Source organism: Lepisosteus oculatus, chromosome 10 (genome assembly GCF_040954835.1).
Source record: "Lepisosteus oculatus isolate fLepOcu1 chromosome 10, fLepOcu1.hap2, whole genome shotgun sequence".
Taxonomy (NCBI): domain Eukaryota; kingdom Metazoa; phylum Chordata; class Actinopteri; order Semionotiformes; family Lepisosteidae; genus Lepisosteus; species Lepisosteus oculatus.
In genome coordinates, this window is record NC_090705.1 from 20,513,021 (window position 1) to 20,540,259 (window position 27,239).

The window sequence follows — 27,239 nt, forward strand, 5'->3', positions numbered from 1 at the left end:
GTATGTTATACACAAATATTTCTTATGTGGCCAGCAGCCATATCACCCTGCAACTCACAACTGTCAACCCACTGAAGCTAAGCAGGTATAAGCCTGGTCAGAACCTGGATGGGAGAGCTCCTGGGAAGCTACAGTATGGTTGCTGCTGGAAGTGGGGTCAGCAGGGGGTGCTCACCCTACAGTCTATGTGGGTTCCAATGTCCCAGTATAGTGGACACTATACTGTAAAAAGGCACCCTCCTTTGGATGAGATTTAAAACTGTGGTCCTGACTCTCTGTGGTCATTACAAATCCCAGGGTGTTCCTTGAAAAGAGTAGGGGTGTTACCCCAGAGTCCTGGCCAAATTTCCCATTTGCCCTTACCAGTCATTGCTTCTATACAGTGCCCTCCAGAATTATTGGCACCCTTGGCAAAGCTGAGCAAAAAAGGCTATGAAAAAATGTCTTTGTTGTTCACCAGCTTGATCTTGTACTGAAAATATAAGAGAAATCTAACCTTTCAGTGAGGTAAAATTATTCAAAGAAAAAATAAATCCTTATAAAAAATAAACTCTCAAAAACACCTGTCACAATTATTGGCACCCCTAGAAATTCCTATGAACAAAATCTAATTGACATACATTCCCATTCATATTTTACCTTTTTTAAGCACACTTGAGTCTTTGGGAACTCTTACAGTAAGTGGTCATCCATGACTTCCTGTTTCACTGGGGTATAAATATGAGGTGACATGCAGGCCAAACACCCTTAGTCATCCATCAACACGGGGAAGATCAGAGAATACAAAAATTAAAGGAGAAAAAAGGTTGTTCATAAATTAGGCAATGGCTATAAAAAAATAGCTTCACACCTGAAAATACCCATCTCCACTATTACTAGTACAGCAGAGGTATCTAGTCTGCAATTCTGCTGGTCAAAATATCTATATTTTAAGGATTTTTTAACTGTGCTGTCACATATTTAGTCAAAGAATAAAGAAGAACTCCTTAACTCTGTGTTCACTCTTTGCTTATACTGTACATTAACTGATATTTTTTTAATGTGAATACAAGGTTAAGTAGACTGCATATCACCTCAAAAAATCTATAATTTGCAGAATCCTTGCCGTTACACAAGACATAACAGATACATCCATTTTCTAGCCACAACATCCAATTCAGGGTCATGGGGGAGCCAGAGTCTATCACGTCAAGCAACTATGCAAGGCAGGGTGTGTCCTGGACAGGATGCCAGTCAATTGCAGGTCACAAACACAGACACGCATACAATCTCACTAGCGCCAGTTTTCCCTGAAGCCAATTAACCTGCCAGTATGTTTATGGGCTGTGGGTAGCACATATAAACTCCATATAGATAACACCCCAGATCCAGAATTGAACCCAGGACCCCATTGCTGTAAGGCAACAATGTTAATCACTGTCCCAATTTGCAGTCCATTAACAGATACCGTAGAGGCAAAGTTGAAAGTTCACACTGTCATACTGTATGTCTTAGGTTTACAGCTAAAGATACCATTATGAAGGTATTATGCAGATTCAATAAGACACTATTAAAATATTTACTGCTCAAATTTACTGAAAAGTATATTTTACATAAATCTTTCCAATTTTGTTTAACTCTTGCTTGAATTGTTTATCATGATTTCCATCTTTCTCTTCTCTCAGATGGAAAGTGACATGTGACTTACAGTGCCTTGCGAAAGTATTCGGCCCCCTTGAACTTTTCAACCTTTTGCCACATTTCAGGCTTCAAACATAAAGATATAATTTTTTTATTTTATGTGAAGAATCACCAACAAGTGGGACACAATTGTGAAGTGGAACGAAATCTATTGGATTTTTGAAACTTTTTTAACTAATAAAAAAATGAAAAGTGGGGCGTGCAAAATTATTCGGCCCCCTTGCGTTAATACTTTGTAGAGCCACCTTTTGCTGCGATTACAGCTGCAAGTCGCTTGGGGTATGTCTCTATCAGTTTTGCACATCGAGAGACTGAAATTCTTGCCCATTCTTCCTTGCAAAACAGCTCGACCTCAGTGAGGTTGGATGGAGAGCATTTGTGAACAGCAGTTTTCAGCTCTTTCCACAGATTCTCGATTGGATTCAGGTCTGGACTTTGACTTGGCCATTCAAACACCTGGATACGTTTATTTGTGAACCATTCCTTTGTAGATTTTGCTGTATGTTTGGGATCATTGTCTTGTTGGAAGATAAATCTCCGTCCCAGTTTCAGGTCTTTTGCAGACTCCAACAGGTTTTCATCCAGAATGGTCCTGTATTTGACTGCATCCATCTTCCCCTCAATTTTAACCATCTTCCCTGTCCCTGCTGAAGAAAAGCAGGCCCAAACCATGATGCTGCCACCACCATGTTTGACAGTGGGGATGGTGTGTTGAGGGTGATGAGCTGTGTTGCTTTTACGCCAAACATATCGTTTTGCATTGTGGCCAAAAAGTTCGATTTTGGTTTCATCTGACCAGAGCACCTTCTTCCACATGTTTGGGGTGTCTCCCAGGTGGCTTGTGGCAAACTTTAGACGAGACTTTTTATGGATATCTTTGAGAAATGGCTTTCTTCTTGCCACTCTTCCATAAAGGCCAGATTTGTGCAGTGTAAGACTGATTGTTGTCCTATGGACAGACTCTCCCACCTCAGCTGTAGTTCTCTGCAGTTCATCCAGAGTGATCATGGGCCTCTTGGCTGCATCTCTGATCAGTCTTCTCCTTGTCTGAGCTGAAAGTTTAGAGGGACGGCCAGGTCTTGGGAGATTTGCAGTGGTCTGATACTCCTTCCATTTCAAGATGATCGCTTGCACAGTGCTCCTTGGGATGTTTGAAGCTTGGGAAATCTTTTTGTATCCAAATCCGGCTTTAAACTTCTCCACAACAGTATTACGGACCTGCCTGGTGTGTTCCTTGGTCTTCATGATGCTCTCTGCGCTTTCAACAGAACCTTGAGACTATCACAGAGCAGGTGCATTTATACAGAGACTTGATTACACACAGGTGGATTCTATTTATCACCATCAGTCATTTAGGACAACATTGGATCATTCAGAGATCCTCGCTGAACTTCTGGAGTGAGTTTGCTGCACTGAAAGTAAAGGGGCCGAATAATTTTGCACGCCCCACTTTTCATTTTTTTATTAGTTAAAAAAGTTTCAAAAATCCAATAGATTTCGTTCCACTTCACAATTGTGTCCCACTTGTTGGTGATTCTTCACATAAAATAAAAAATTTATATCTTTATGTTTGAAGCCTGAAATGTGGCAAAAGGTTGAAAAGTTCAAGGGGGCCGAATACTTTCGCAAGGCACTGTATAAATAGATCTCTGAACAAAGTGAAATAACTTTGGGCAGGATGATAAACACAGTCAACGGGAAATGTGAGAGTTGACTAAAGAGAAAGCACTGGAGAAAACACAATTTTAATTTATGAAAGCCCTATTTCATGGTGAACTGCCACATTGCCACAGTGCTTCCAGCATCATCCAGGGGCATTACCCTCAAGTCTCATACACCCTGGTTATCCCAAACTAGCTACACATAAGCCTCTCCTGGAGGTCAAAGTGCAACAGAGCAGTTCTGGGAACAATGGGTCTTGCTTCTGTGAGATATGGAAGGCACAGCAATCTAAAATATATCTGAATACAATGGATTCACTATTTATTTCTCAGCTATTTTTTCTAGACACTTTAATCATCTATATACTTATCTATCCATGCTTGCTGTCTGCAACGGTGCCTGTCAGGAGTGTGTTTGAAAATGGAGGAAGTGAGTGCAGCATTGAGTGATTTTTTTCCCTTTATTCTTTTTTCAACTTTCTTTTGTGTGATAATCGATCAGGTTTTAGCAACAATGACTTTCTCTAGCAGATCTGGAGATGAAGGCCCTGGAAAAGGGAATCCTAAGAAAACCCTGTTCTCTTTCTTGAGAATTTTACTTTGAGAAATAGCTGAAAGATTTTGGATACAATCATTTGGATTGGGATTCCTCATCTCTGATGCAGAATTCCTAACTGGGAAGTTTCACTGGGGATAGTAGAAGCATGGAAATGGTTTAAAGTCCAGTACAATGTTGCTTCTCTGGATCAATATGGACACTTAGAAGAGCCTTGTTTTTGCAATCAAGCCAATATCTATGTAGCATTAGATGGGCGAAAAGTATCACTCTCCCTAAAGATTCAAACAGTTTTATTAAGATTTTGATTTCTAGCAAAGTGTTTGAAATGGCCCATTTACTGCAATCAGACAGACTTGAATGGAGAGTTCCTGGCAAGTCAACTGGTAGGAAGGTTAATATGTTTTAAGTACTGTATTTTTCTTTCTAATGCAACAGTGTGGTGTATTTTCAGTGAAGGGGCTATAACCCTCACCTTGGTCAGAGCACCAAGGACTTGTACAATATATACTACATTTTAAGTTTTATTTTGTCCTAATTAAATTTTAATATTTATAAAAGTTAGAATGCATTTATCACTGAAGGTTTGTATCTTTTCCTTTTGTTTACAGTATATGTACTTATAGGCAGTTTGCTTCTTGTACGTTATTAAGCAAATAGTAACTTTAAACAGGAAATGTAAATAACAATGAAAATTGTGGAGAGAGAAGAAGAGAATGTCTTGTCTGTTTTGACAAAAAAAATGAAACTCCACAAGTTAGGTGCTAGTTCAGCTGCTGACAATACCTCTACCTTACTATACCTTTTATAGTTTCTTCATAGTCTCCTATCATCCTAGTGTTGTATGTGGTCTCTTTTTGTAGAAATCCCATTCAGAATGTTAGCTGGTTAGTCCAGCAGTGTCTGAAAACACTTTTCATACTATTGAATGGTCCTGAGATTTTAGAACACTTCTTTCAGACTGGCTGCACATACAGTACTTTATCATTCAGAATACTGTAGTTCAACTGCTGGTGACTCTGAACTGAGTGAGTCCCCAAAGAATAAACGCAAGTTTGTGTCTCTACTGGTATCCACAGCTCCAATCAGCTGCAACATTATTGCTCAATACTGTAGACATGATATGCATGTGTAATTAAGGGACATGCCAAAACCAATCTTTCCATAGAACATGGAACATGGAATTTTGCAATCCATTTCTTTTCATTTTTGATTAAAAATTATGCACAGAAGAGTTAAATAGTACACACATTATTTAGAGTTCTGTATGTTTTCTAACAAAAGAAATTGACCACACTTTATTTACTATGCCAATCAATCAACATTTTTTACTTATTTTCAAATCTGTGCATGAGTCACCTTTAATATTTAACATTAACAATTTAACAAATTGAAGCATGTCATCGTTTAACAAAAGCAAGACTGGAAAAGGAGGTATGTATTTCCCTATAACAGTAGATAAAGTCAAAGAGACTCACTCCCAGGTCAAATCCACATTTTTTCCAAAAATAAATGGGTGGGTAACCCTCACATGCACTTCCCACACCAAGAACCACATTATACTAGTCCTTTCCTTCTAACACAACACACTATTTCCAAGGCCAACAATGAAAACTTCCCCATTTTTCAGGTTCAACCAATCATCTCATACCACTGACTACCTTATCTGCACAACCTTCTTGTGCAGCCACAACCACCATCCACAACAGAAAACAAACCTCTGATATTAACTGCAAATACTATATATATATATGCTGTATATTACATAAAGTATATACAGTATATCCAGTAGAACAAAATTCTCATCCTAAAGTACTACAAAAACCAGAAACAATTGCAGCGACACAGAAATACAACAATTAAAACATATGATCTCTATCCTTCTTCCTATATCTGTAAGGCTTTTAGGAAAAGGCAAACTTATAACAGATATTTAGAGTCTCTATCTGTGTTTCCTTTCTCTTGTAAAGCTTAAAACATTTTCATTATTAAAAATGTTTGTTTCCTATATTTCAGCTACAGGGAACATTTTCTTTTCAGTGTGAATTTCTTCAAAACAGAAATACAGAGACCTACAGTGCAGTACTCTATGTGCAAATGAAGGCTTAAACGAACAAAGAACATGAGAGTTCCTCTATTTTCCTATGAATGATTTCAAAGTCTCTTGTTGATACATTACTAGGACATTTACATCAGTTTGATTTAATGCATGCTTGGGTACATTGATTCATGTAATTTTACAAATTATTTTTGCTTTCCTCATATCCTGGCACACTAATATTTGCCTTAATATTCACAGCGTTGCTTAGATATCTCAACCCAGCATCTACATGCACCAGCATGTGCAGTACAAAGTCAATAATGTACAGACAAATTCAGTGACGTTTTGATTTACTAGCTGTGGTACATCCTTAATAGAGGCACATTACCTGAAAGCATCACTGAATGATTTGCAATATAGTGCAATCTGAAGGAAATACTTTGGGCGCACAAGTCAAATTGGCAAAAAAAAAGCACACGTCAGAGCTTTGACAGTGCTAAGATTAAAGCAAATGATTTTATTAAAAATAAATGTTTAAAAAAGGAACAGGAGAGTAGGAATGTTTAAATTAAGGAAAATACATTTTTCATATACTGTATAACTAGCTTTTTAGATATTTAGAAGTTATAAAATTGACCTAGACTAACAGTGTTAGGCAATTGGCATAGTACTGTTAACTTAACACTATGGAATTCCTTACTTCTGAGGGAAACATCCCCCACAGCTTGTAATCAATGTCTCTAAAATATGCAGCTCATGCACTACCTACTGTAGTACAGTATACAGGTTATTTTGACGGAGGGGGTGCTTGTATGCTATAGCTCTGCAGAACTGGGTTTGGATGCTACCTAGATCTACTGTAGAGTCATGGCTTATCACATGCCCTATCACAGCACAGCCACAGAAATAAACATGCGCTCAGTCACGCCAGGGCCAATTTTCCCAGAAGCCAAATAACCAACTGTACCAGTATGCCTTTGGACAGTAGGAGGAAACTTGAGGACCGGGTAGAAACTTATGCGAAGAAGGTGAGAACATACAAATTCCAAGCAGATAGCACTCCAAGAACTGAACCGAGGTTCCCAGTCTTCCGAGGCAATGTTAACTACTGTGGCACCATGCCACCCAGCACAAATCTAGTGGTTTCTAATTTCAAACTTGTAGTGTCATCAGGGAGAGGCATGCTGCACCTCTAAGTAATTTTGACTTTTTTACATACAGATAAACGCCTCTGAATAATAGACCTGTTTAAAGGTTGAGCAGTGGGCTGATTTTTAAAATAATTGTTGTTGCCAAATTGATTACGTATGTAATAGAATAAGTTAAATTTTCCATAAAAAGAATGCTGAAAAAGTACTGAACTTTGGTTTGAATAAAATCAACCATTTTTCTGTTTTGTGTTTACTTGCAAAAATCTATCCGACTTTGGTTGATGTTTTGCAAAATAGTAGATTTTTTGCTGTATGGGATTAATGTTTTAGTTCTTCACCTCAAGCCAATGTCAGAAGTAAGTTCTAACATCTGGAATGCTCTAAGCTATTGGAAGTTACAAAGGTTTCTCTAAGATTCCCAGGACTTAGAACCAAGTCTTAAAACCGAGGTCAAGAGTCCAAGAGGCGGACACAGTTGAAGGTAGCTACAGTATTTTTGCTGTTGCAGGAAAATAAGGACAATAAATTATGGATATCAGTGAACCTCTTCACTTCATGTGTTTTGAATGATTCCATGTTGAGCACATAATGCATTTTCACCATTGTATACAGAGCTGTCATTTGTTTAGGTTTCATTTTTGCTTTGCTGTCCTCTTTATTCTCCCAGGAGTATGTGATGAGCTGCAAGACACATTGTAATTGGGCATACGGTAGCTTATGTGTTTTACATGACAATGTAGTAGAAAGCATCATAGCACACAATTGTCTATTTTAAAAGGTGTTAATTGTACTCTGTAAGCTTGCATTTGTGGGTATTTGTTGATTTGTATCTGAATTATATAAATAAAACAACTTCTAACAAATGGAAATACAGAAAAATATTTGTGCAAACAAAACAACATCGCTCGATTTTCTCCAATCATTTTCCTACTGGGTGTTATTGCATCCTTTTGCCAACTGATTTATATTCTGAACTACAATGTACAGTACAGCATGCATTCATTGATATGTTGTAAAACCTTTATGCTCACTGCCTTTAAAGCTGAATGGAAACGGCCTCTGTCTACACTTATCCTCTTCAGTTCTGAAAACACATCTATGGACTTGGTACTCAAAAGCAGCAGAATGCTAGAATTTTGCAAGGTTAGGGGACACACAATGTTGGCAGATGCTCTGTTAGAGAAGGATTAATGTGGCATAAAAACAATAACAAGGAGCTTGAGAACAAGATGAACCCCAGTTAATCTTGTGAATTTAAACAAAACGAAATCAACGCTATTTGGAAAAATTAGTCACCTTCATCTCTACAGAAAAAAAACTATTTAACACAATTTCAGAATGTACAAATCTTTTTTGTCTTAATGTGTCTATTATCTGAATTTGCCATCCAGTGAAATTAATTTCAGAAATGAAACATTTTGTGTCTTGTTTTTCTTTCATTCTCTACATGATGGCTTGCAATGAAAGAAGTCGTTTAAGACATGGCAAGTCAAAATTAGTGCAAACCTTTGCAAAACCCAATTAAACTAGAATTCAGTGCATTGCCATCAGATGCCTGGGTGGTTAAAATTGAGATGATCATGTTGACACTGTGCACTACTGGAAACCAAAAATAGAATAACTAAAAACACAATTGGGATAAAAAAAAACTATGCTACAATATATGGTATGTAAATTCTCACATCTTTATACTGCCTTAAGTGGATGAGTGTCATAATGTTTCCCATCAAGAGGCTGTTTGACTTAAATTTACAACAGAAACTACAAAGATACAGGATAAGAACACTGATCCTCTATTGTATAATAATGGACAGTACGTCACTGGCTTTTATTTGTGCTAGTTGTCTTTTACGAATATTTTCTAGGTATTGTATGAGGCAACGTTTTTTTCAGATTTTATCAAATCAATAAGGTGTACTTCCGTTTCTTGTTTCTTGAAACTGCAGGGGAGTGACACGCAAGCACCAAATGGCACTCATTCAAATTTGTCTTGTAGTTGTTTCTTTAAGTTCCTAAAACCCCGGCGGCCAGCAGAGATATAATAGGATATCATGCTGCTGTGAGACTGTTCACTCAGAGGGGATGGTAGGTCACATAATTCCTGTGAAAAACATTTCCTTCCTGCCTTGATATAAATGGTAAATCAAACTTTCATCTCTTTTTACGATATGTTGTCTTTCCATTTCACCCATGTGATGAGCTTATTAATATCTGGCTTTTGATACACATATATATAGGAATATGAATGGTGGCCTTTTTACTTGGTACTATTTCTGGCTGACAGTATTATTTATTTGGGCTCTGAGGAGCTAGAGTGCCAGTACTTGAAAGTGAAATGTTCTATGAAAGACATTATCCTTTACTTGTTAGGCTGTTCAAGTGCTTGGGTTTGTGTGAAGTAGAGGTTTGTGGCCCAGGTTTCATGGTGTAGGTTGAAAATGTTACATATTGTTGTGTGCTATTGAGATCCATTAGAGCCTCATGGAGCTTGTTTTTCACCTTGTTAAGCATTTCAATTCTTTATTTTTGTGTTGCTATTATTATTCTCATCATAATTTTGACATATGGAAGTTTGTTCAAAGGGATAAATGTGTTTAAATGCATCATGCCTTTTTCAGAGTTTTAGATTGCAAGTATTGTTCAATGTCTAGTTAAACCTTACAATATATTCTATCGTTTTATATAATTGCAAACATTTTCTTCATGTCAGCACATCTTGCCACCTGTGGGCCTTTTATTACACTTTTAATAAAATGTGTTTGATTTGCATCTAATATTCTTTGCAAGAGGTGATTTTCTCATTTTTTTACTATTATGTCCTGTAAAATTGTATATTGTGGCCACTGAACATGCACTAGTCATTTCATTGGGCGTGAGAGAGACAGTTTATTCTGTAAGGTTGAATTTTGCATTCCAAGGGAATAGAAAACGTCTTGTCTCATTCTGCAGGGATCTTTTCAGAACTCTCTTCTGGTAAAGCTTATATTAGTAATCTCTTCAGACATGCCCCAATCGTTCAGTCTATCGGTTAAATGAAAGGCCTGTTAGGGCCAAGGGTAATGCTTAGTGTTACATTAATATCAAAATGCAGGAATGTGTGTTATCCAACTCCTTCCCATTACATGGGAGGCTTTCTGAAATACATTGTATAAATTAAAACCAAATTAGTTTTAGTCATACTAATGAAAAAACCTACATGCCCATTGACACTCAGTTAACCAATTATACATTGCATTTAAGGTCATTTAATTATGCTAACTTTTGTACCACAGTTCTTATGTACAGTACATAATAACTAATGGACAGACCAGTCCCAGAAAATAAATATCACATTGCATGAGTGCTAAAAAAATAACTCACTTTTAGTGCCCCTTGAAACATGATTTCTTCTTATGAGCCTTTAAGTCTTTCTTTTATTCCATACTTAAGGGTAGTTCTTTCTTCATTAAGCCTGCTTATTGTTGTTCCCTCATCCTCTTGTCCTTTCCTCTTTCTTACTCTTTTTTTATTTCACTCCCTCCATACGTGCCTTGTTTTTAGCATTATGCACTTGGAAAGCTGGTTCTTATTGCCTTTTAACTGTGTCAATTGGCCTCTAAAGTAACAAGTCCAGGTGGCAATAGAAGATGGTTTGAAATTAAAAGGGGACATTACAATGATTTGTGCTTTAGTCATAAGGGGATTTAAAGGGCAAGTGCATAAGAAAGACCAGATTCATAATTATTACTTAATGAGCCTCACTCCCATTATCCGTCTTGTAAAGGAACACCTGGGATTAATTAAGGGGTAAGCAATGAGATAGGGTGTGTACTTTTCCATTTCCAGGAAAATAAAACACAAATTGAATAATTAAAATATTGTAGAACTTTAAACAGCAGTAAGGCAATTGTTGTATGCAGGTGTTTGTTAGCAATAAAACGTAATGCTTTAACTAACTACCAAGCAGGCTAGAGGGTCCAAATAGCCTCCTCTCTTTTCTAACTTGTTTTATGCTTTGTGCTGTACATTCAGCCAATGCATTGGATTGTAGTTTATTTAGAAAAATTAACCTGTAGAAAAAAAATAAATGTAACTGCAAAACAATTTTTGTGTGGTGCAGTAAAGAAGACAAAAATGAATAAGGTGTCTTAATTATGTTTTGGTAGCATATACTCTACTGAACACCATACATTGCACAGTAAACTCACTGAAAGATAAAACTCATACTGTGAGCTCTCTGTCTAAACCCATACCCTGTTTATGGAATTCAGGAATAATGAAGACAAATCACAAAGGAACAGTTTAATCTAAGCATTTAGACTTAACATCCATATCTTTGTAAGGTCGAAGAATACTTGAGGACATGGGAAGAACATACCAACTAGACCACACAGATAGTAGTCTAGCTAGACTCAAACCCAGGACCCTGGAACTGTGAGGCACAAGTGATACCATGCAACAGCACCACCCGGAAAGCAAAACATGAGGTTTAATTACAGCTTGTACACTGGTTTAATGTCCTTCATTATCACTTTTTTACTCTGTCATCTTGGATTCCTTTTGAATTAAGCAATTCACAGTAGTATAAAGAAATAGCAAACCTATTCACTCACATTTCACTGTCATTGTACTATTTCAATGTGAGACACAACGCTATAATCATAAAAAGACATTAAAGTCAACAGAGATCTAGACTTTTGAACTGTTCTTTAAACTCAGGTAATTTCCGTATCATGGAGATCATTGTAGACAAAAGTATTTTTTACAGCTATTTTAACTTGATTTTAACTTATTTTAAATTTCTAGCTACTTTAACTTGATTTTTATAATGCATATGCATGATACATTATTTTGGTCATTCTATCTTGTGTTTTGGTAAAGGTCTAAATCAAGATTAAGTAGACTTGATAGTAAAACATAAATACAGTATGATGTTGCAAGCAGTTGTGAAATAAAGCATAAAATTAATGACTTGTTGTTACCAGCTCTCAATGAAAGTGATTGGATGTTCCTAAAAATGAATATCAAATAGATGAAGCATATGTCATGGTTTGAAAATTTTACAAATGACTGAGGCACAGAATTAATTAAATACTTGACCAATCACCCCAGACTACAAGTACATTTTGTCAGTGGCTTCCTAATTGTAGGTAATGAAAACCTGGAATCAAGTTTGGACCAAACTTTTAATTAAAATTGAAATTATATTTTATCAAAGAAATTAACTGACTTTTAAAAATTTGAAGAAGTCAATTGCACTCACATTGCAACACCCTTTTATGATTAGATTATGCAAGATATGATAGATTAGGTAGATATTTTAAGGCAGTAGACTTTTCTGAGACATACTGTATTACAAAAAGACATAGTCAGACTTACCAATACTGTCCCCCTGCTCATGTACCAGAGAGGCCAGGTCCTTCATTATCTGGTTGACATCCAGCATGTCTCTCTGTGGAGAAAAACAGTGCTTTGTTTCTTTACGTTTTATGTTGGCCTTCCCAATGAACACATCACTCAAATTAATTCCTTGATCCCACCTTTGTCCTGAGAACTAACAGTATTAGACCTATCAGCAGGTATAGGATGCTTTTTAATTGTTTTATAAAGCTTTCAAAAGTATTTAGTAAAATTACATCTGTCATATGTCATACTTATCTCAAAAGTCCACATCAAACAGTAAGTCTGCTAAAACCAGACTGACACTATTATCTTAAACTTGATGAACAAAACAATGTATAATTATGCAACTCTTGCAATTCATTTTACAGTTAACAAATGAATGTTAAGTTTTGAAACAGTATTCAGATTATATTTTAATATGCACATCTTAAATTAAAAGCCTCAATAGGGGAAGGAAAGCATTAGGTTATTAGGTTATTACCTAACCTGTAGGTAATACAAATGTACTGCATCAGGTCCGCTCCGACATTGTTCACTATGTAATGCTAGTGCATATGGAAATGGCAGCCTATAAAGACTGAAGTCAAATATAGGACACATGTGTACTGAACACTGTGATACACAAAAAGCCCACTGTCCATTAGTACCATTATGTGTGTATTGTGAGAGAAAGAATAGAGTTTTTCGATTGGTTTTCTTAAATATTACAGGTAAAAAATGGCAATCTGTTCCAAAATTTCTAACTAAGCTTCCACAGCTATACACAAGTTTAATCTCACATAAGTCTTTCATTATTAAGTTTATTCAAGACAGAAAGTAATTCATTAGAAATGGCTCTTTTCATAGTGTTAGGCTGCAATTGCTTTATCATTTTGGTATGTGCGTGCAGCAAATCTCATGTTCTATGTGTGTGGTGTCCTGTTCTTTTTTCTTGCTGTAAGTGGTATTGCTAAGGATTAATAATTCTCACTACAGGACTCTAATTATGAATTTACCTAAATAATTAACATTTGTTTTCCTCAAATTTACATTTCTCCAAAGTTCTAATGCAAAGTGCATTTGTAAATGTTAGAACATTGAAGTACATTTTATAAAAAATAAACCAGCCAATTATTTGTATAGAACTGGATTATAGGCACCCAATTAAAACAGGTGTATGTCCTAAGGGAAAAAGAAAACAAAAAGATTACATGCTTATTTCCACATCCTACAACCACAGGGTGGGATACCCATTGCTGTAATGTAATGCACACAATCTCAACAGTCCAGGAGATGGCATTAAACCCACATCCACTATTTTCTTTCTCATGTCAGAAAAATATATGTCAAAAATAAGGAAGAAACTATTGATCTGAAAGCTTGAAGGCACAGTTCTCCAGTGAACCTAAAGCTTTCAGTTCCAGTACATCTTTCTTAAGAGGATTCCATATTTAACACATGATGCTGAATGACTTGGATGACCCATGAGAGCTACAGTAGGCTGTCCTAGCAGTCTGCAAGCAAATACATACAATACAGTACCTTTCAATTCAAAGAATCCACCCCCACACAAGAGCGTTGCTCAGGCCATCATACTGATTTAGCTCAGTGGTGACACACTCCCTGTCCTGACTCTGAGGCACTGCAGTAAAAGAGACAACTAAAGCTGGGTTACCTTCCTAGCCATCCCTAGAGCAGGTTTGTTCAGCTCACATACTGAGCACAATTTTGACACTGGTCCTGTCAGAATTACTGTACAGAACACAAGCCTTCAGTGCAGTGTACTGCACTGCTTACCTCCATTTACCCCTCTAGAGTTAATCAAAATATAGTTCTGTGTAAGCACAAAAGGAAGGGGCAATCAAAGATAATAAACAGAAATTTTATCAGCTGTAACAAGGACGCCCCATGCGTGTACTGGAAAAAAAGAAAACTTGACCCTTTCTATGACCCTGTCTTGTAATACTATTTCATAGATTTACTTCAGTTAAAGGAACATGTTCATTTCTCCTGAGTTTTTTACAACTGAAACAAAATCCAATTGTGAGGTTGTCAACAGTTATTTTGTGTCTTGTCATGTTTTTTAAGGAAAGAGAATAATAAGCAAAGGTCAAAAACGTTTTTCTTTATCTGTAGTTTCAATTGTCATCTGAATCAACTTGAAAAATACAAAACAGTCCACATGACACACCAAGGCTCTTTAACGTCCGTAAGCAATAAAATAAATTGACATTTGTAAGATTCAATTAAGAATGAAAAACGAGCAAAATGCTATGCGTCAAGACGCTGTTGTCAGTGAGATTGTTAAAACAGCTGTTATTACTATTCTTCTGTTTAATAATAGATAAATTCCTGAAAAAGGAATATAAAGGGAATGAAACACAATAAGACTGCAGAGTGATCTGTTCTGATAAGACCTTTTTGTTAGTGTTGTCATTTGATGAAACCCCTGTGAGCTTGTGTGTATTATCAACAGCAGGGGACAGATTTTCTGTGAAGGGCTGACAGGACCAAAGAGGAAAGAAGGAGGTGATGGAGTGAATTGTGAGTTACTGCACTTCCCAGTCACCCTACATCACATGGATATACTGTACAGTATGGTGGTCAGAACAGGCAACATGCATACCATAACAACTATCACTGTACTGATGCACACAACTATAATTACAGTAGGTGCCATTTGTAGGGGAGTATACAGTATAATGGCACCCATCAGTTACATTGAAAAGGAAAGTCATATGCATTGCATTTTTATATATTATATCAAATATGTATAAAATCAGAATTTTTACCTGTTTTTCTTCCCAAATTTTGAATTCCTGTATTTACCTGTTTGATGATATTCTGAAAACTCAATCATGTTTCAATATAAAAAAAATCAGTTTTTATTGTATTTAATGAGCCTTTGAGGGGATGCATTTCTAAAGCTGTAACAATCTGGACCATACCCTGTGGGTGTCTCTGCTGTAAGGGTAATCTGTAGATCCAAAAGAAAGTGAAGTCATGATCCTACAGTATCTTTAATGGATAAATTTGAGATGGAGACTGAATTACTGGAGTGACTCCTTGTCTTTGGATTTGACAGATTAAATAAGTGTGCTATTTATTTTCATATACTGAAGTACACTTGAATAAGCTTGATAAAACTGACAACATTTTAATTTTGAAATATTGTAGAGTGTTTTTAATCCTTTAACCAAATAACCAAAATAAACAAATTCTCATTTACACTGATCTAGTACCTTTTGATCTGGCATTCAAAGCCCTAAAAACTATATCAATATACCATAGATTATCAAGTGATTTAATAGATTTCACTGTTTTAATGGTTTACTTTTCTTAAAGTAACAACAGTTTATAAAATGCAAGACACATTAGCTATTTTCCATGTTTTAGAATTTCAGTATAAGGCAATCTTTTAAGAATGGAAAGCAACCTAAACAGCACATACTGTAAGTGCAATGTACGTATAAATCTCTGTAAAATCATAATTCACAAATGTGCATGTCTTTCCAATGATTTTCTGTCAGTAAATGTAGTAAGTCTTTTAGAATACTGCTCTTCCATTTTTGTGATCTATTTCACTCAGATTTGTGAAGAGCTGTCATTGAAAAATGTATTTGTTTTTAAACATTAACTTTATATTTTAAAATGATTAATTTAGCAACTAATTAAATCTTACAGAATAGTAGTTCAGGTGGGTAGCTGCGTCAGCTGCAAAGGAATAAGTAATAGGTTTATTCCATGCTGAAAAAAAGAAGAAAGAAAAAACATTTCGGCCGTGGAGCCTTCTTCAGGTGTGACAATGCCTTGACAATGCCTTGCCTCTCTCACACCTGATGAAGGCTCTACGGCCGAAACATTTTGTTTTCTTTCTTCTTTTTTTCACCATGGAATAAATCTTACAGAATGCCTATGCTAGAACACCACTGTTGACAGGCTAAGATACTTTGTCAACCTTAAAATAGAATAACTCTATACTCTGTCTTACTTAGCAGATGTGAAGAAAGCCAACCATATTTTATCTTATTTAGAGGCAGCCTAACTTAAAACAGTTTCTCTTATTGCTTAGGCTACAGTACGTACACGTGGCCTTTCAATTCAATGTGTAGACTGTCAGTAATTGAATGCTCCTCTAGACAACTTCTCAGATCCTATTAACTATCGCCAGCCTTTAAATGAGTCCTTTCTGTGTACCCTGCTAATCCACAATGGATGCCTTCTGTTTGTGCAAAAAGAGCAGATACAGTGTAGCAGGCCTGACATGATCTGACACATTATGTTCATTGCAGCCTCCTCTAACACAATAAAATATCTGTGTATTAATACTACTTTGGGTAGAAAACAACACACAGAACAAGTGGCCTCATGAAACAATAGTCTTTGTGGCAGTATTCCATTGCCATAAAGCTAATCTCTGGTCCTCTGTTAAATAGTGTATAGTTACTTTTAATTTGAGGTACAGTAGGTGAATATAACTGTCAAAAGCAAAATAATAAATAAATCAAATGTGGGTAATTAATTTAGACAATTGCTTGTATGGAATAATAAGTGCTAGGTGTATCAATAGGCAGGATGCTGGTACAGCGGTATTCTGTACAGAGGTTCTGGTGAAAAAAGCAAAAAGTCATTAAACTAGCTGGACCAGTTGTGAATTGCACTTTAATTCTTGGAAAAATATCTTTACATACCAACACTGGTGTTTCTGTTAGGAGCAGCCATACAGTTATGGCTAAACTCTGACACTCCAGGGCTTTACCTATTATATTGTAGGAATTATGTAGATTTGTTTTAAAAGTAGAATTTTGTTATAGTGTTACTGTTCAGGACCCTGAAGTGTTATGACTAATGTATTGATGGACATTTTCGGTGCTAGCATTCATCATTGGCTGTATTGGTTGTGCAGTATGTGCAACAAGCCCACCAAGTGGTGGGTGAGGTATACTGTAGCTGGGGCCCTCCAAAGTGAAATTTGTCCTCCCAGAACGAAAGTTCATCCTCCATAGATTTTCCTCTTTCCATTATCTTTTCTCTTTTCACAGAATCCCGGATCACTGATCTCAAATCTTGCTGTAGCTTTTCTGTGCTCTTCAGCTCTTTAGGCTGAAACATTTTCACTGGATTTACCACACAAAAGTGTGCTCTTTGACATAAGGGACAATATTAGGTTACTCCTACCTTGGCCACCTCTAGGTGGGGTTTGTCAATTAAAGAGACCAGGTATGCTAGTCCTGTATAAATTCATGGGAAGGCAGAGGTAGAAAATCTATTGGTATAAATGCACAGCAATATCCCCCAGGACAGAGAATGATACATAACCCTCTTTTTCAGGAAACCAGACCTGCTCTATATCTTCTGTTAGACATTAAGACTTTTCTTTTTCTATATTTAGTGTAAGCTTTGTTTTGACTTGACCCATCGCAGTTCATCAAACTCATCTTGAAAACACTGTGCATGTCTTCTCATTAAAATATTATAACAATTAGTATGGAGATGTGACACAATAATTAAACTCTTAAATTCACAATGAATGATACATAATCCCATCTATATTCTGATTGAAACCTCTAAACGTTGGAAGTGAATGAATAAAATGTGTCCTAACTGTATTCAGAATGTCTGGATTAATGGACCAGATAATGTCCACCAGCCACAGACAAATTATTTTAATTTAATGCTGCACATTCCATAACAATAACAACAGTATGCTTGAGGGCTTTTATGGGAAGTATGGCATGGCTGAATTACCCAAACAGTGCTCCTGAGGACATCATCCATGACTTCATTGCATAGTAGTTCATTTGTTATTTTCTGCATAAAGCTGGCTTATCATTATCTCTGTGAGTAGCAGAAAAAAATGGATACCCTTTTCCAGATTGTGAAAAGTCATGCCCAGATCCTCATTCATATGGAGGAGACTATTTGAAACTTCTCGCAGCATGTTTTCATGCTGCAATCATACAATGGACTGAGAAAAAGTTTATATAGTCTAATTTACAGCATATTGTTACAATTGTAATCCCTGCTCTTTAGGGTGCTCCGGCTCTTTTACATTTTCGTTGATCATATGCACCTGCCTCCTATCCTGCCCCTCCTTATTTAAGGTAGGCGCTCTCGCTACTCCCAGCTCTGCATTGGAAGGTGGATGCCTGGAGGCCCGCCTACCACCAAGTTACCCTACGTCTGCGGCTTGAGGACATAGGACTCGTATTGGTGTCCTGACCCAGGGGAGTCCGGGGCTCAGAGCGCCTGGGCCCATTTCCCTATTTTTATTCCCTCTCCCTGCACCGGATCCCATTCCGGTTCTTAACTTTGTCTTGTTTTGTCCTGGATGGATCACCTGGCTCTGGACTCTTGCTATTTGCTCTGGATTTCCCTTTGGACTCCCTCAGATGTGTTTGCCTGGACCACGTCCCCCTGAGCACCAGTGCACAGTCGTCATGCCCCATTGTTCGTCTACAAGCCAAGTTCCTCGTCGTCTCCTCTCGGCGTATGTTTTACTCCCTTCTGGATTATACTGGCTGCATAGGGTCCTGATCAATGGATTGTGACATATATAGTCTAATGTTGCACTGAAAAAGTGATTGCTAACTGAGCAATATTATCAATTACAGTATTTACTGATTCTACAGTATACAGTATACTGTACATATCACTTTTTCTCAAATCCAGACCTCAGGGTGCATAAATCAGCAAGTTTCCTATAACTCTTTAAATTGCAAACATCTTAAGACTTCAGAGATGGGATCAATTGATCTAGTTAAACCTTAATTGGATCAGTTTAATGCTTCGCACCAGGTGCAGAGTTGATCACCACTTAAGGGGACTTACTGTAGGAACCCTATTAGATTCCTGTCGCTGAAGACCAGAGTTGAGCACCACTGATACATATAGTACTTGATTTAGATTTTATTATGATGAAGGTATACACCACAGCAAAATGTCCTCAGGAGAACTGCAAAGGGTAGTGGTTTTAGAAAATATAAATTGATAAGCAGGTAACAACTACATTCCTGGTTGCAATGCCTGCTACTGGTATAGTGTAGCCAACTGAATTCAGCCTTCAATCCAATACATTTCCACATTCACCTTCTCCAGCACTACAGCTGCTTAAACAGAAACAGAATGAACTGTAGTGTTTTCCCCAGGCACCTCAGAATCCTGTCATGAAAGCCATTGATCACATCTGGGAATTTATGATACGACCAAATAGCTTACATGGAGTACAGCAAAAGTACTCTCTAATTTTTGGCAAAATCTGGATGAAGCTTTGCATAATAATAAGCCCTTTCCATCAAAATCTTTTCTCACCTAAAGAAGGTGCTGCCATCTACTATTTTTAGGTGATAGCAGCATTTTAAACAATAGATTTGCTTTATTTCAGAATAGATGTCTGTGCAAGCAGATTAATATTACTACTGATTACTATGATATTATCTCAATATTGTTAAGAACTGGAATTGAGATAATCAGACAGCATTGAACACTGTGTTTTCAGGATCATTTACACAGTTAAAGAGTGTTTCACAAAGTAAAAATGTGTCAGAAGGGGGTTCTACTATATATATTTCTAGCGCCTTAAGAACAGGCAAGGGTGCAAGCTTTATCTAATAAACCAATAGCTCATTTAAAGAAACAGTCCAACAGGTCAATTGAAAATGTAAACTGTGCAATACAATTTAACTAGAAAGCTACAATACCAAACATTCCTCATTCATCATGCCAACAGTGTGGTTTTTTGGAATTGTTGATTTTAATATAAAATTTTACTAAGAGAGCTTCATATGGATGGCAGAATGGTTAATTTCACATATTAGGACATCAATAGGTGAAATATAATATGATTCTTTTTGGATAAATATATCTATGGTTCCTTGCTATATTATCCACATGCTCTGTAGTGAGGGTGTGAACACAAGTCATTTAAAATGAAATATCAGGACATTTCTTTCTTTTGAAACTCTTTTGTGTCTATGGTAGGGCACTGAATCTCTTTTCTGTGCATGGTAGTGCATTTATTATGATTCATTCGGTTCAATTTGCTCTACATTTATAGACTAAAGAAAATGTAAACTACTGAATCATAAAATAAATTATACAACAAAAAATATTGACTGACATTTCTTGATTTTATTCCTGTCAACCTGACTCTTCAAGTTCTTCAAGTAAAAAGACCACAAAAGTGGAAGACACACATTGTTAGTAGCATGTTGTATTCTACTGTAAATGTAAGCATTTCTTTAAGTTACAAAACCCATTGGTTTGAAACAGATCCTGTTAGTTTCCGATTCATGAAATAAGTCGCATTTTATATCCTATCAATGATATATGAGTAAATTTGCCAAGACAAATAGGTATGCATTCAATCAATTCCTTGCAATTCCTTTGACAAAATAATATCTCAGTCCATTGGTCTTGTCTTCGTAACACCCATTAAAGCTTGTCGTCAAAATATTTTAAAAAAACAGTAACAGAGTTTCATATTTGAAACATAGTGCGGAAAATGCTGGAGGGTTGTCTTTTTGAACCAATATTTATAGAAAATGTCAAGATTTCTGTTCTTCCATAATTTAAATACATTTGGACAGCTGCTCTGTTTATGTCTTAGTGGAATTGATTTCATTTGTGCGGGTGAAAAAATATGACTATACACTTAATGGTAAATCGGAGGTCAGATTACTTCAATACCAGATTTCAGTCTGCTCTATTTCTATGTTGTTACAAAAATAACTGGCATACAAAAAAGCCATCCCACAATGCAAAGCATCCTTCAAAATTATTTTCAGAACTGGACAATGTAACATTTGGATTTTTTTATTTGTGGATTTACTTGTTCTATAGGCTTTATTAATAAAGATCATAACCTATAACTGGAAATAAACTACAATGAAAAAAAAATCTCCTTAATGTTAGAGAGCAAATGAAGACATCTTAATAGCCCATTTACAGTTAATCATCCTCAAAATCTTCCCTAAATAGGTTTTCAATCAGATTGCTGAAGTAGCTAATTATTTTTGATTATTATGGTACATTTGCTGAGAAAAACACTGTCTTTCAGTATCTTTCACAGGGGACTGAATGTTTTGATTTCTCAAAATGAATCTTGGGATGATCTATAAATATGAAAATGGTCCATGTAAAGAAATCAATCAAATTGTTCCATTATTTTTTACCAAAATGTTCTGTTTTTTTTCAGCTTGACAGGTCTTATCATTGAACACTGGAGACCTGCAATGTCAGTCTTTCTATCAGTTACTATATTGGAGATACACCACTAATAGAGCTCAATCTGTTGAAAAAATAATATTAGGGTAACAGAACTTAATAGACAAGTAATAGGTTTATTCCATGCTGAAAAAAAGAAGAAAGAGAACACAACGTTTCGGCCGTGGAGTCTTCTTCAGGTGTCGAACTTAATAGACTATTGGAATGCTCATTATAATGAGATCATCTGAAATCAAGGAAAAATTCAACGTTTAGACAAGATGCTGACTTTGGCTCTTGGACTTTGTGTAACGAACAGTTCTTTCCGGACCCTATGTGGATGACACAATCCGAAGAAGTGGGGAAACACTAGGGAAACGTCATGCAGGAATACGGGGCTGAAAACAGGGGGGGGGGCGTGTCCAAAGTGCGCTGGTGCACGGGGAAGGTGTGGCCGAGGCAAACAATCCAAAAGAGTAATCCAAAGAGGGTATTCAAAAACACAAGAGGAAATCCATAGCCAGGTGATCCATCCCAAACACGGAATTAAAAACACGAACCGGGTCGGAACCTGGCGGACTAGGAACAGGAACAGAAGTTTAAATCTTAACGGGACCAGGCGCTTCCAGGTCTCAGACTCGCACGGTGCGGAAACCAGATGCAGAGCCCGGATGAGCGTCAGCGCCTGGCTTTTAAGGTGGGCTGGGAATAGGGATCAGGTGCACAGAATAAAGTCTAAAGTGAAAGGGCTGGAGCGCCCTTAAGGAAGGGGAACTATAACCGTGACACTTTGAAGATAGTGTATTATACTGCAAGTTAAAAAGTGTGGGTGGTGTAAGTAGGTCTAGTATGATGTGGAAGAGCACTTTGAGGCTAAAATATATTGTTTCCTTCTCAAGTCTAATCTTTGTTTGCTAAGAGATGCTACATGCTAAGTGAAGATCAGCAATATGTACTGCAGATTCCTTTAACAATCACATAGGCTTGTTTTTTAATTGTTTCAAAAGATTTAAAAAATCTGATTTGTATAGGAAATAATTAAATGAAAGGTGATATAAGAAAAAACAGCAGCAATAAGTTTACAACAGACTTCTAGACATCCTCTCTAGCAGATTAACATTTCACTCAGACAGAGCTTTTTATTAAAGAGTTCACCACTTTTCACAGGAGAAGAAAATGTTGTTCCTTAATTCCATAATCTGATAAACAGAGAACTGTGAAACCTTAACTTTTCTTTCGATTCTACTTTGCTTCTCTCTCCTGTATTCGACATAAACAATGCCCAGAGAAAAGGAGATACAGCCGACACATCACGTTCCTATTTCAGAAACAGCAGGAGTCCATTTGTAGCCCACTGTGGAAAAATGGGCTCAGTCACAGTTCTTATTGACAAATGGGGATCTCTAAACATATTGTATAGTTTGTTTCTTCTCTTTATAAGCATTAATTTAGGAAGATTGGCCATTTTACTGCTGGGCAGTGTAAACAACCCAAAGGGTCATTGTAAGTTAAAAACTGTGGTGTGGCGTAATTGTAGCCTAAAGACTCGATTAAATAGAATTTAGATTTATTACATAAAAATTAACTGTCAATAAAATTAGATTTCTCTCATCCTTGACTAGTTTATCCCTTGGAAAGATGCTACCTGTGTTGACAGCAGACAGTGTTTGTTACAGCATAACTAAATGGAAGATTCATGAGTATGAGTACTCAGTTAAAGTAGTACATATCTGAAACACATGTATTCACACTTATTTAATTCCTTTGGAATAGTTTTCCTTTATGCAATTTAATGTTATTTATGACATTTAGTGAGAAAAGGCTAAACAATGTTCCAGTTCTTATTTAAATTCAAGCTTCCAAACAATGAAATAGACCTGGCATGATTTAGTCTCTAAATATACTCCTATGGCTCTCAGTGCACATCTCCAGAACTGACAATGTGAGATGAGAACATTCCTGTTAAATAATTTCTGAGGTGTTTCACCATTAGTTCATTTTAACACATTACATTGGCTGGTAGCTAAACTGGTCATTTTATGTACTTCTTTTACCTCTACTCAGGGGGAATAGAAATTGGTCCTTAACTGGAATGGTGTCATTTTGTACCAAAAGGTCCTGTTTTTTGCTGAACCCTGAAGATAACTAATGAACATTTCAGAACACAGTTCATTTCACAGACTCTGACCACTAACTACAATGTCATTATCAATAAAAAATGACCACATGAAGATGTCTTGTTGAATGTCCACTGGAATCTCAACTCCATCTCCTTCCAAAGTTCCACAAAGTTGACACCCCCAATATGTCCAAATGTTTCCATCAGTAACTACTCAACAAATCAAATTTTTGCTTTCCTTGATCAATAAATTAGATCATTTGTAAATGATCTTCCTGTGCACATAATGGATACTAAACTCTTGGGTTTTCAATTTCAAACCTTTACATTTCTACAGTCTAGAATGTTTCATCTTCAATATGGAGGTCATATCTCTATACTAAATTTCTCTTCATAACAACTGTCTAACAGTAAAACACACATTGAAGAGCTGTGGAGTGCATCTTTATTTGCCAGGTAGTAAAAGTCTGCTTCTTTTCTTCCTATACTGGTTTTGTACCTATTGCTTTACAAGCAATGCATTAATGATTGTATTCATGCCACTATCAGCTCTAGCAATCAACTACAGAAATCTCTATATCACTTCAGTCACTGCCATCCATCTCTCCAATTCACTGTTAATGAATCTTCCATCACTCTTCCTTTTTAGGACATAAGTCTTGATTTACTACCTGGGACTGAAAACCCCTGTCTATTACAAACACTGTTTCACACAGTTACCTCCTTTACAGCTTAATCCATCCCAAGCATAATAAAAGTTTTTTTTTCTTTCTCACAGTTCCTCAGATTCAATAATTTGTTCTGCAATGAGACAGACTTCCAAAATGAAGCCCTTATTCACATAACACTGATATAAACCAATGTTTTTAAATCATAAGTACAGTGCATAAAAATACGATAAAATGTTTTATTGAGATATAAACAACCTGAGAATGTCAACACCATGAGCAATTTCTTCACTCAGATCTGCATTCTCATTGTCCTTACTTGCAACTATCTTATACATCCTTAAACATTGTCATTCCCCACAATGATGGTCTTACAGCCCTCAAGCACACACTGGACAAATACACTATGCTTGATCTACCTACCCACACTCTTGTACATCTTGCGTAATTGGTAGTCACAATGAATGCCTTCTTATTCAATAACAATTATATTAGGAGATCAGTGGATTTGCCATGGGCTCCAGGATGAGCCCAGCTATGCTTATATTTTTGTCAGCTGGGTAGAAGAATGCTTCTTCACTTCATACACTGCTTTGTACCAGACCTCTAGAGGCAATACATCAATGACTGTGTCGGTGCAGCCACATGCTCTAATGACCAGCTAGAGCATTTCCTGCATCACTTCACTAATTTCCACTTATCTCTCAAGTATACAGTTAACATATCTTCCACTACCATTCTGTTTCTGGACAAAAACCCTCCATGACTCTCTCCTTCTATTACAACCAGATTCACATAGTTATCTCCTGAATAGTTCCTTCCTCCCCACACATACTAAAAACTCTCCCTTTTTCACAGTACCTTAGGCTCCAAATACTTTGCAGTGATGACATGGACTTCCATAATTAAGCCCTCAAAATTGAATCTTTTTTCATTAACAGAGCATATCCTACCCATTTATTGACAGGGCCCTCTCCTGAGCCTCTTGGACTATCAACCCAATTAGGAATTCACAACTGCATTCCATTGTTGCTTCCCTAACACCCTAATACCTTTTCTATTCCCAGGACCATTAATGACAACTGCCCCATCTTACAGGATGATCCTTTCACTGGTACCCCCTTTTCTGATTGTCCCATCATCTCATATCTCCAACCACCTAATCTGCCTAACCTTCTTGTTCACAGCTCCCTTGACCACCCACAACAATGATCCATACCAGGTAGTTTCCCCTGCAATAGAACTCGCTGCATCACCTATCAATATATTTCCAATACCACACACATTCAATGCCCCTCTGGACATATCATTCAGATAAAATCATGTGTTTACAGAAACCTTATTTACTGCATCTCTAGCAGAAAATGCCCAGCTACTTACATGGGTGAGACAGGAAGGAGACTGGGAGGCCATTTCATGGAACATGTCAGGCCTTTGAGGGTCAAAGATCTCTCCAAACTCTTAGTGTCCCATTTCACCTCTTACGGCCACGATCATACCCATTGTCTACATCTTCACAAAGGGGTCTCAGAACTTCTATTGCAGAAAATTATCTTGAAACTAGTTAAAGGATCACACCTTCACCTTCTCTTCTCTTCTCCTTCTCTTAACAACAGACTCATTTCCTACTAATCCTCTCTATTTATTTGCAGGTTTTGACTTCACACCTCTCTTCCAGTTCTTTCTGAGTTCCTGAGTGACTCCTTCTCTACTGCTCCCCGCCCCCTCTCAACAACCCCATCTTTTGTTCTCCCAATCTTTATCAGATGCTGATTTCCCTGTCTCCCTCACACCTGAAGAAGGGTCCACTGTTGAAACATTGTGTCTCTTCTTTCCTTTTCAGCATGGAATAAACCTTTACCTGTTCCTTTGCAATTAATACTGTATGTGGTGAAGATGCTGAATCATGCCCATTCTTTTACTCTTCCATAGGACTGAACACACTACGATTTGCAATTTTAAATAAATACTATATTATCATTGATTGAATTTACTTTTTCCCTTGTTGTTATTATGACCGTAGAAGCTTGTGTCAACACACAATCTGAGCAGACAACTAACAGTTAGAGTGTAATGTTTCCTTCCAGGAAAGCCCAAATGACTTTAAGATAGCTGAAAATTATAAACTGAAAATCAAGATGCCTGGTTCTGCTATCATTTTTCCAAGTACAGTATATACTGTATAAACCAGGAGACCTTAGAGGTTTCTGCCTGTCCCCCAACCCCATCTTCCCATGACTGTGGAGAACAGCACACTGCTGCAGTTCTGAACCGCTAAGCAGATTGTCACACATGCCTACAGCTGAATAGAGATGACATTTTCAAGCACTGTAGAGAAATAGCTAAAGTGTTAGATGGCTCTGACTGAATAAACGGTTTATAATATAAAATATTTTCCTTCCAGTTGTAACTGAATGGCCGTTTGTTGATATACAAGCACGCAGCAGCCATAAATAAAGTTGGATCAGCAAGTAATAACATTGTTTTTGCCAGCATCCATTCACATACAGAGCTTTTAAAACCATCCTGCCTCGGAGAAATGGTTTCAGCTAAATTACTGAGGCATAATGAGGCCCATCAATTCACAGCCGGTTGAAAGGCTTTTTTATACCAGGATGTTTGAGCAGCTAAACCGCAGACACACTCAAGCATGCACAACAACAGACAGTCTCACAAATACTCTGTCTGTCTCACACACACTGACATCTCATAAAGATATCGGAAATGTCTACAGAGATAGATGTGAAATACACAATGAAAACATACTTTTACCCATGCTCAAAACAGTGAAAAATAGC

At 36.9% G+C, this 27,239-nt stretch overlaps 1 protein-coding gene across 3 annotated transcripts in view; it reads right to left on the minus strand.

The window, feature by feature from the left end:
* Window positions 1-27,239, minus strand: part of tsnare1 (T-SNARE Domain Containing 1) — a 221,091-nt gene that overhangs the window by 81,162 nt on the left and 112,690 nt on the right. For all 3 annotated transcript variants that reach the window (XM_069194987.1, XM_015357115.2, XM_015357114.2), the window contains exon 9: window positions 12,448-12,520. In XM_069194987.1, the coding sequence (XP_069051088.1) occupies window positions 12,448-12,520 (73 nt within the window). The remainder of the gene's footprint in view (window positions 1-12,447; window positions 12,521-27,239) is intronic.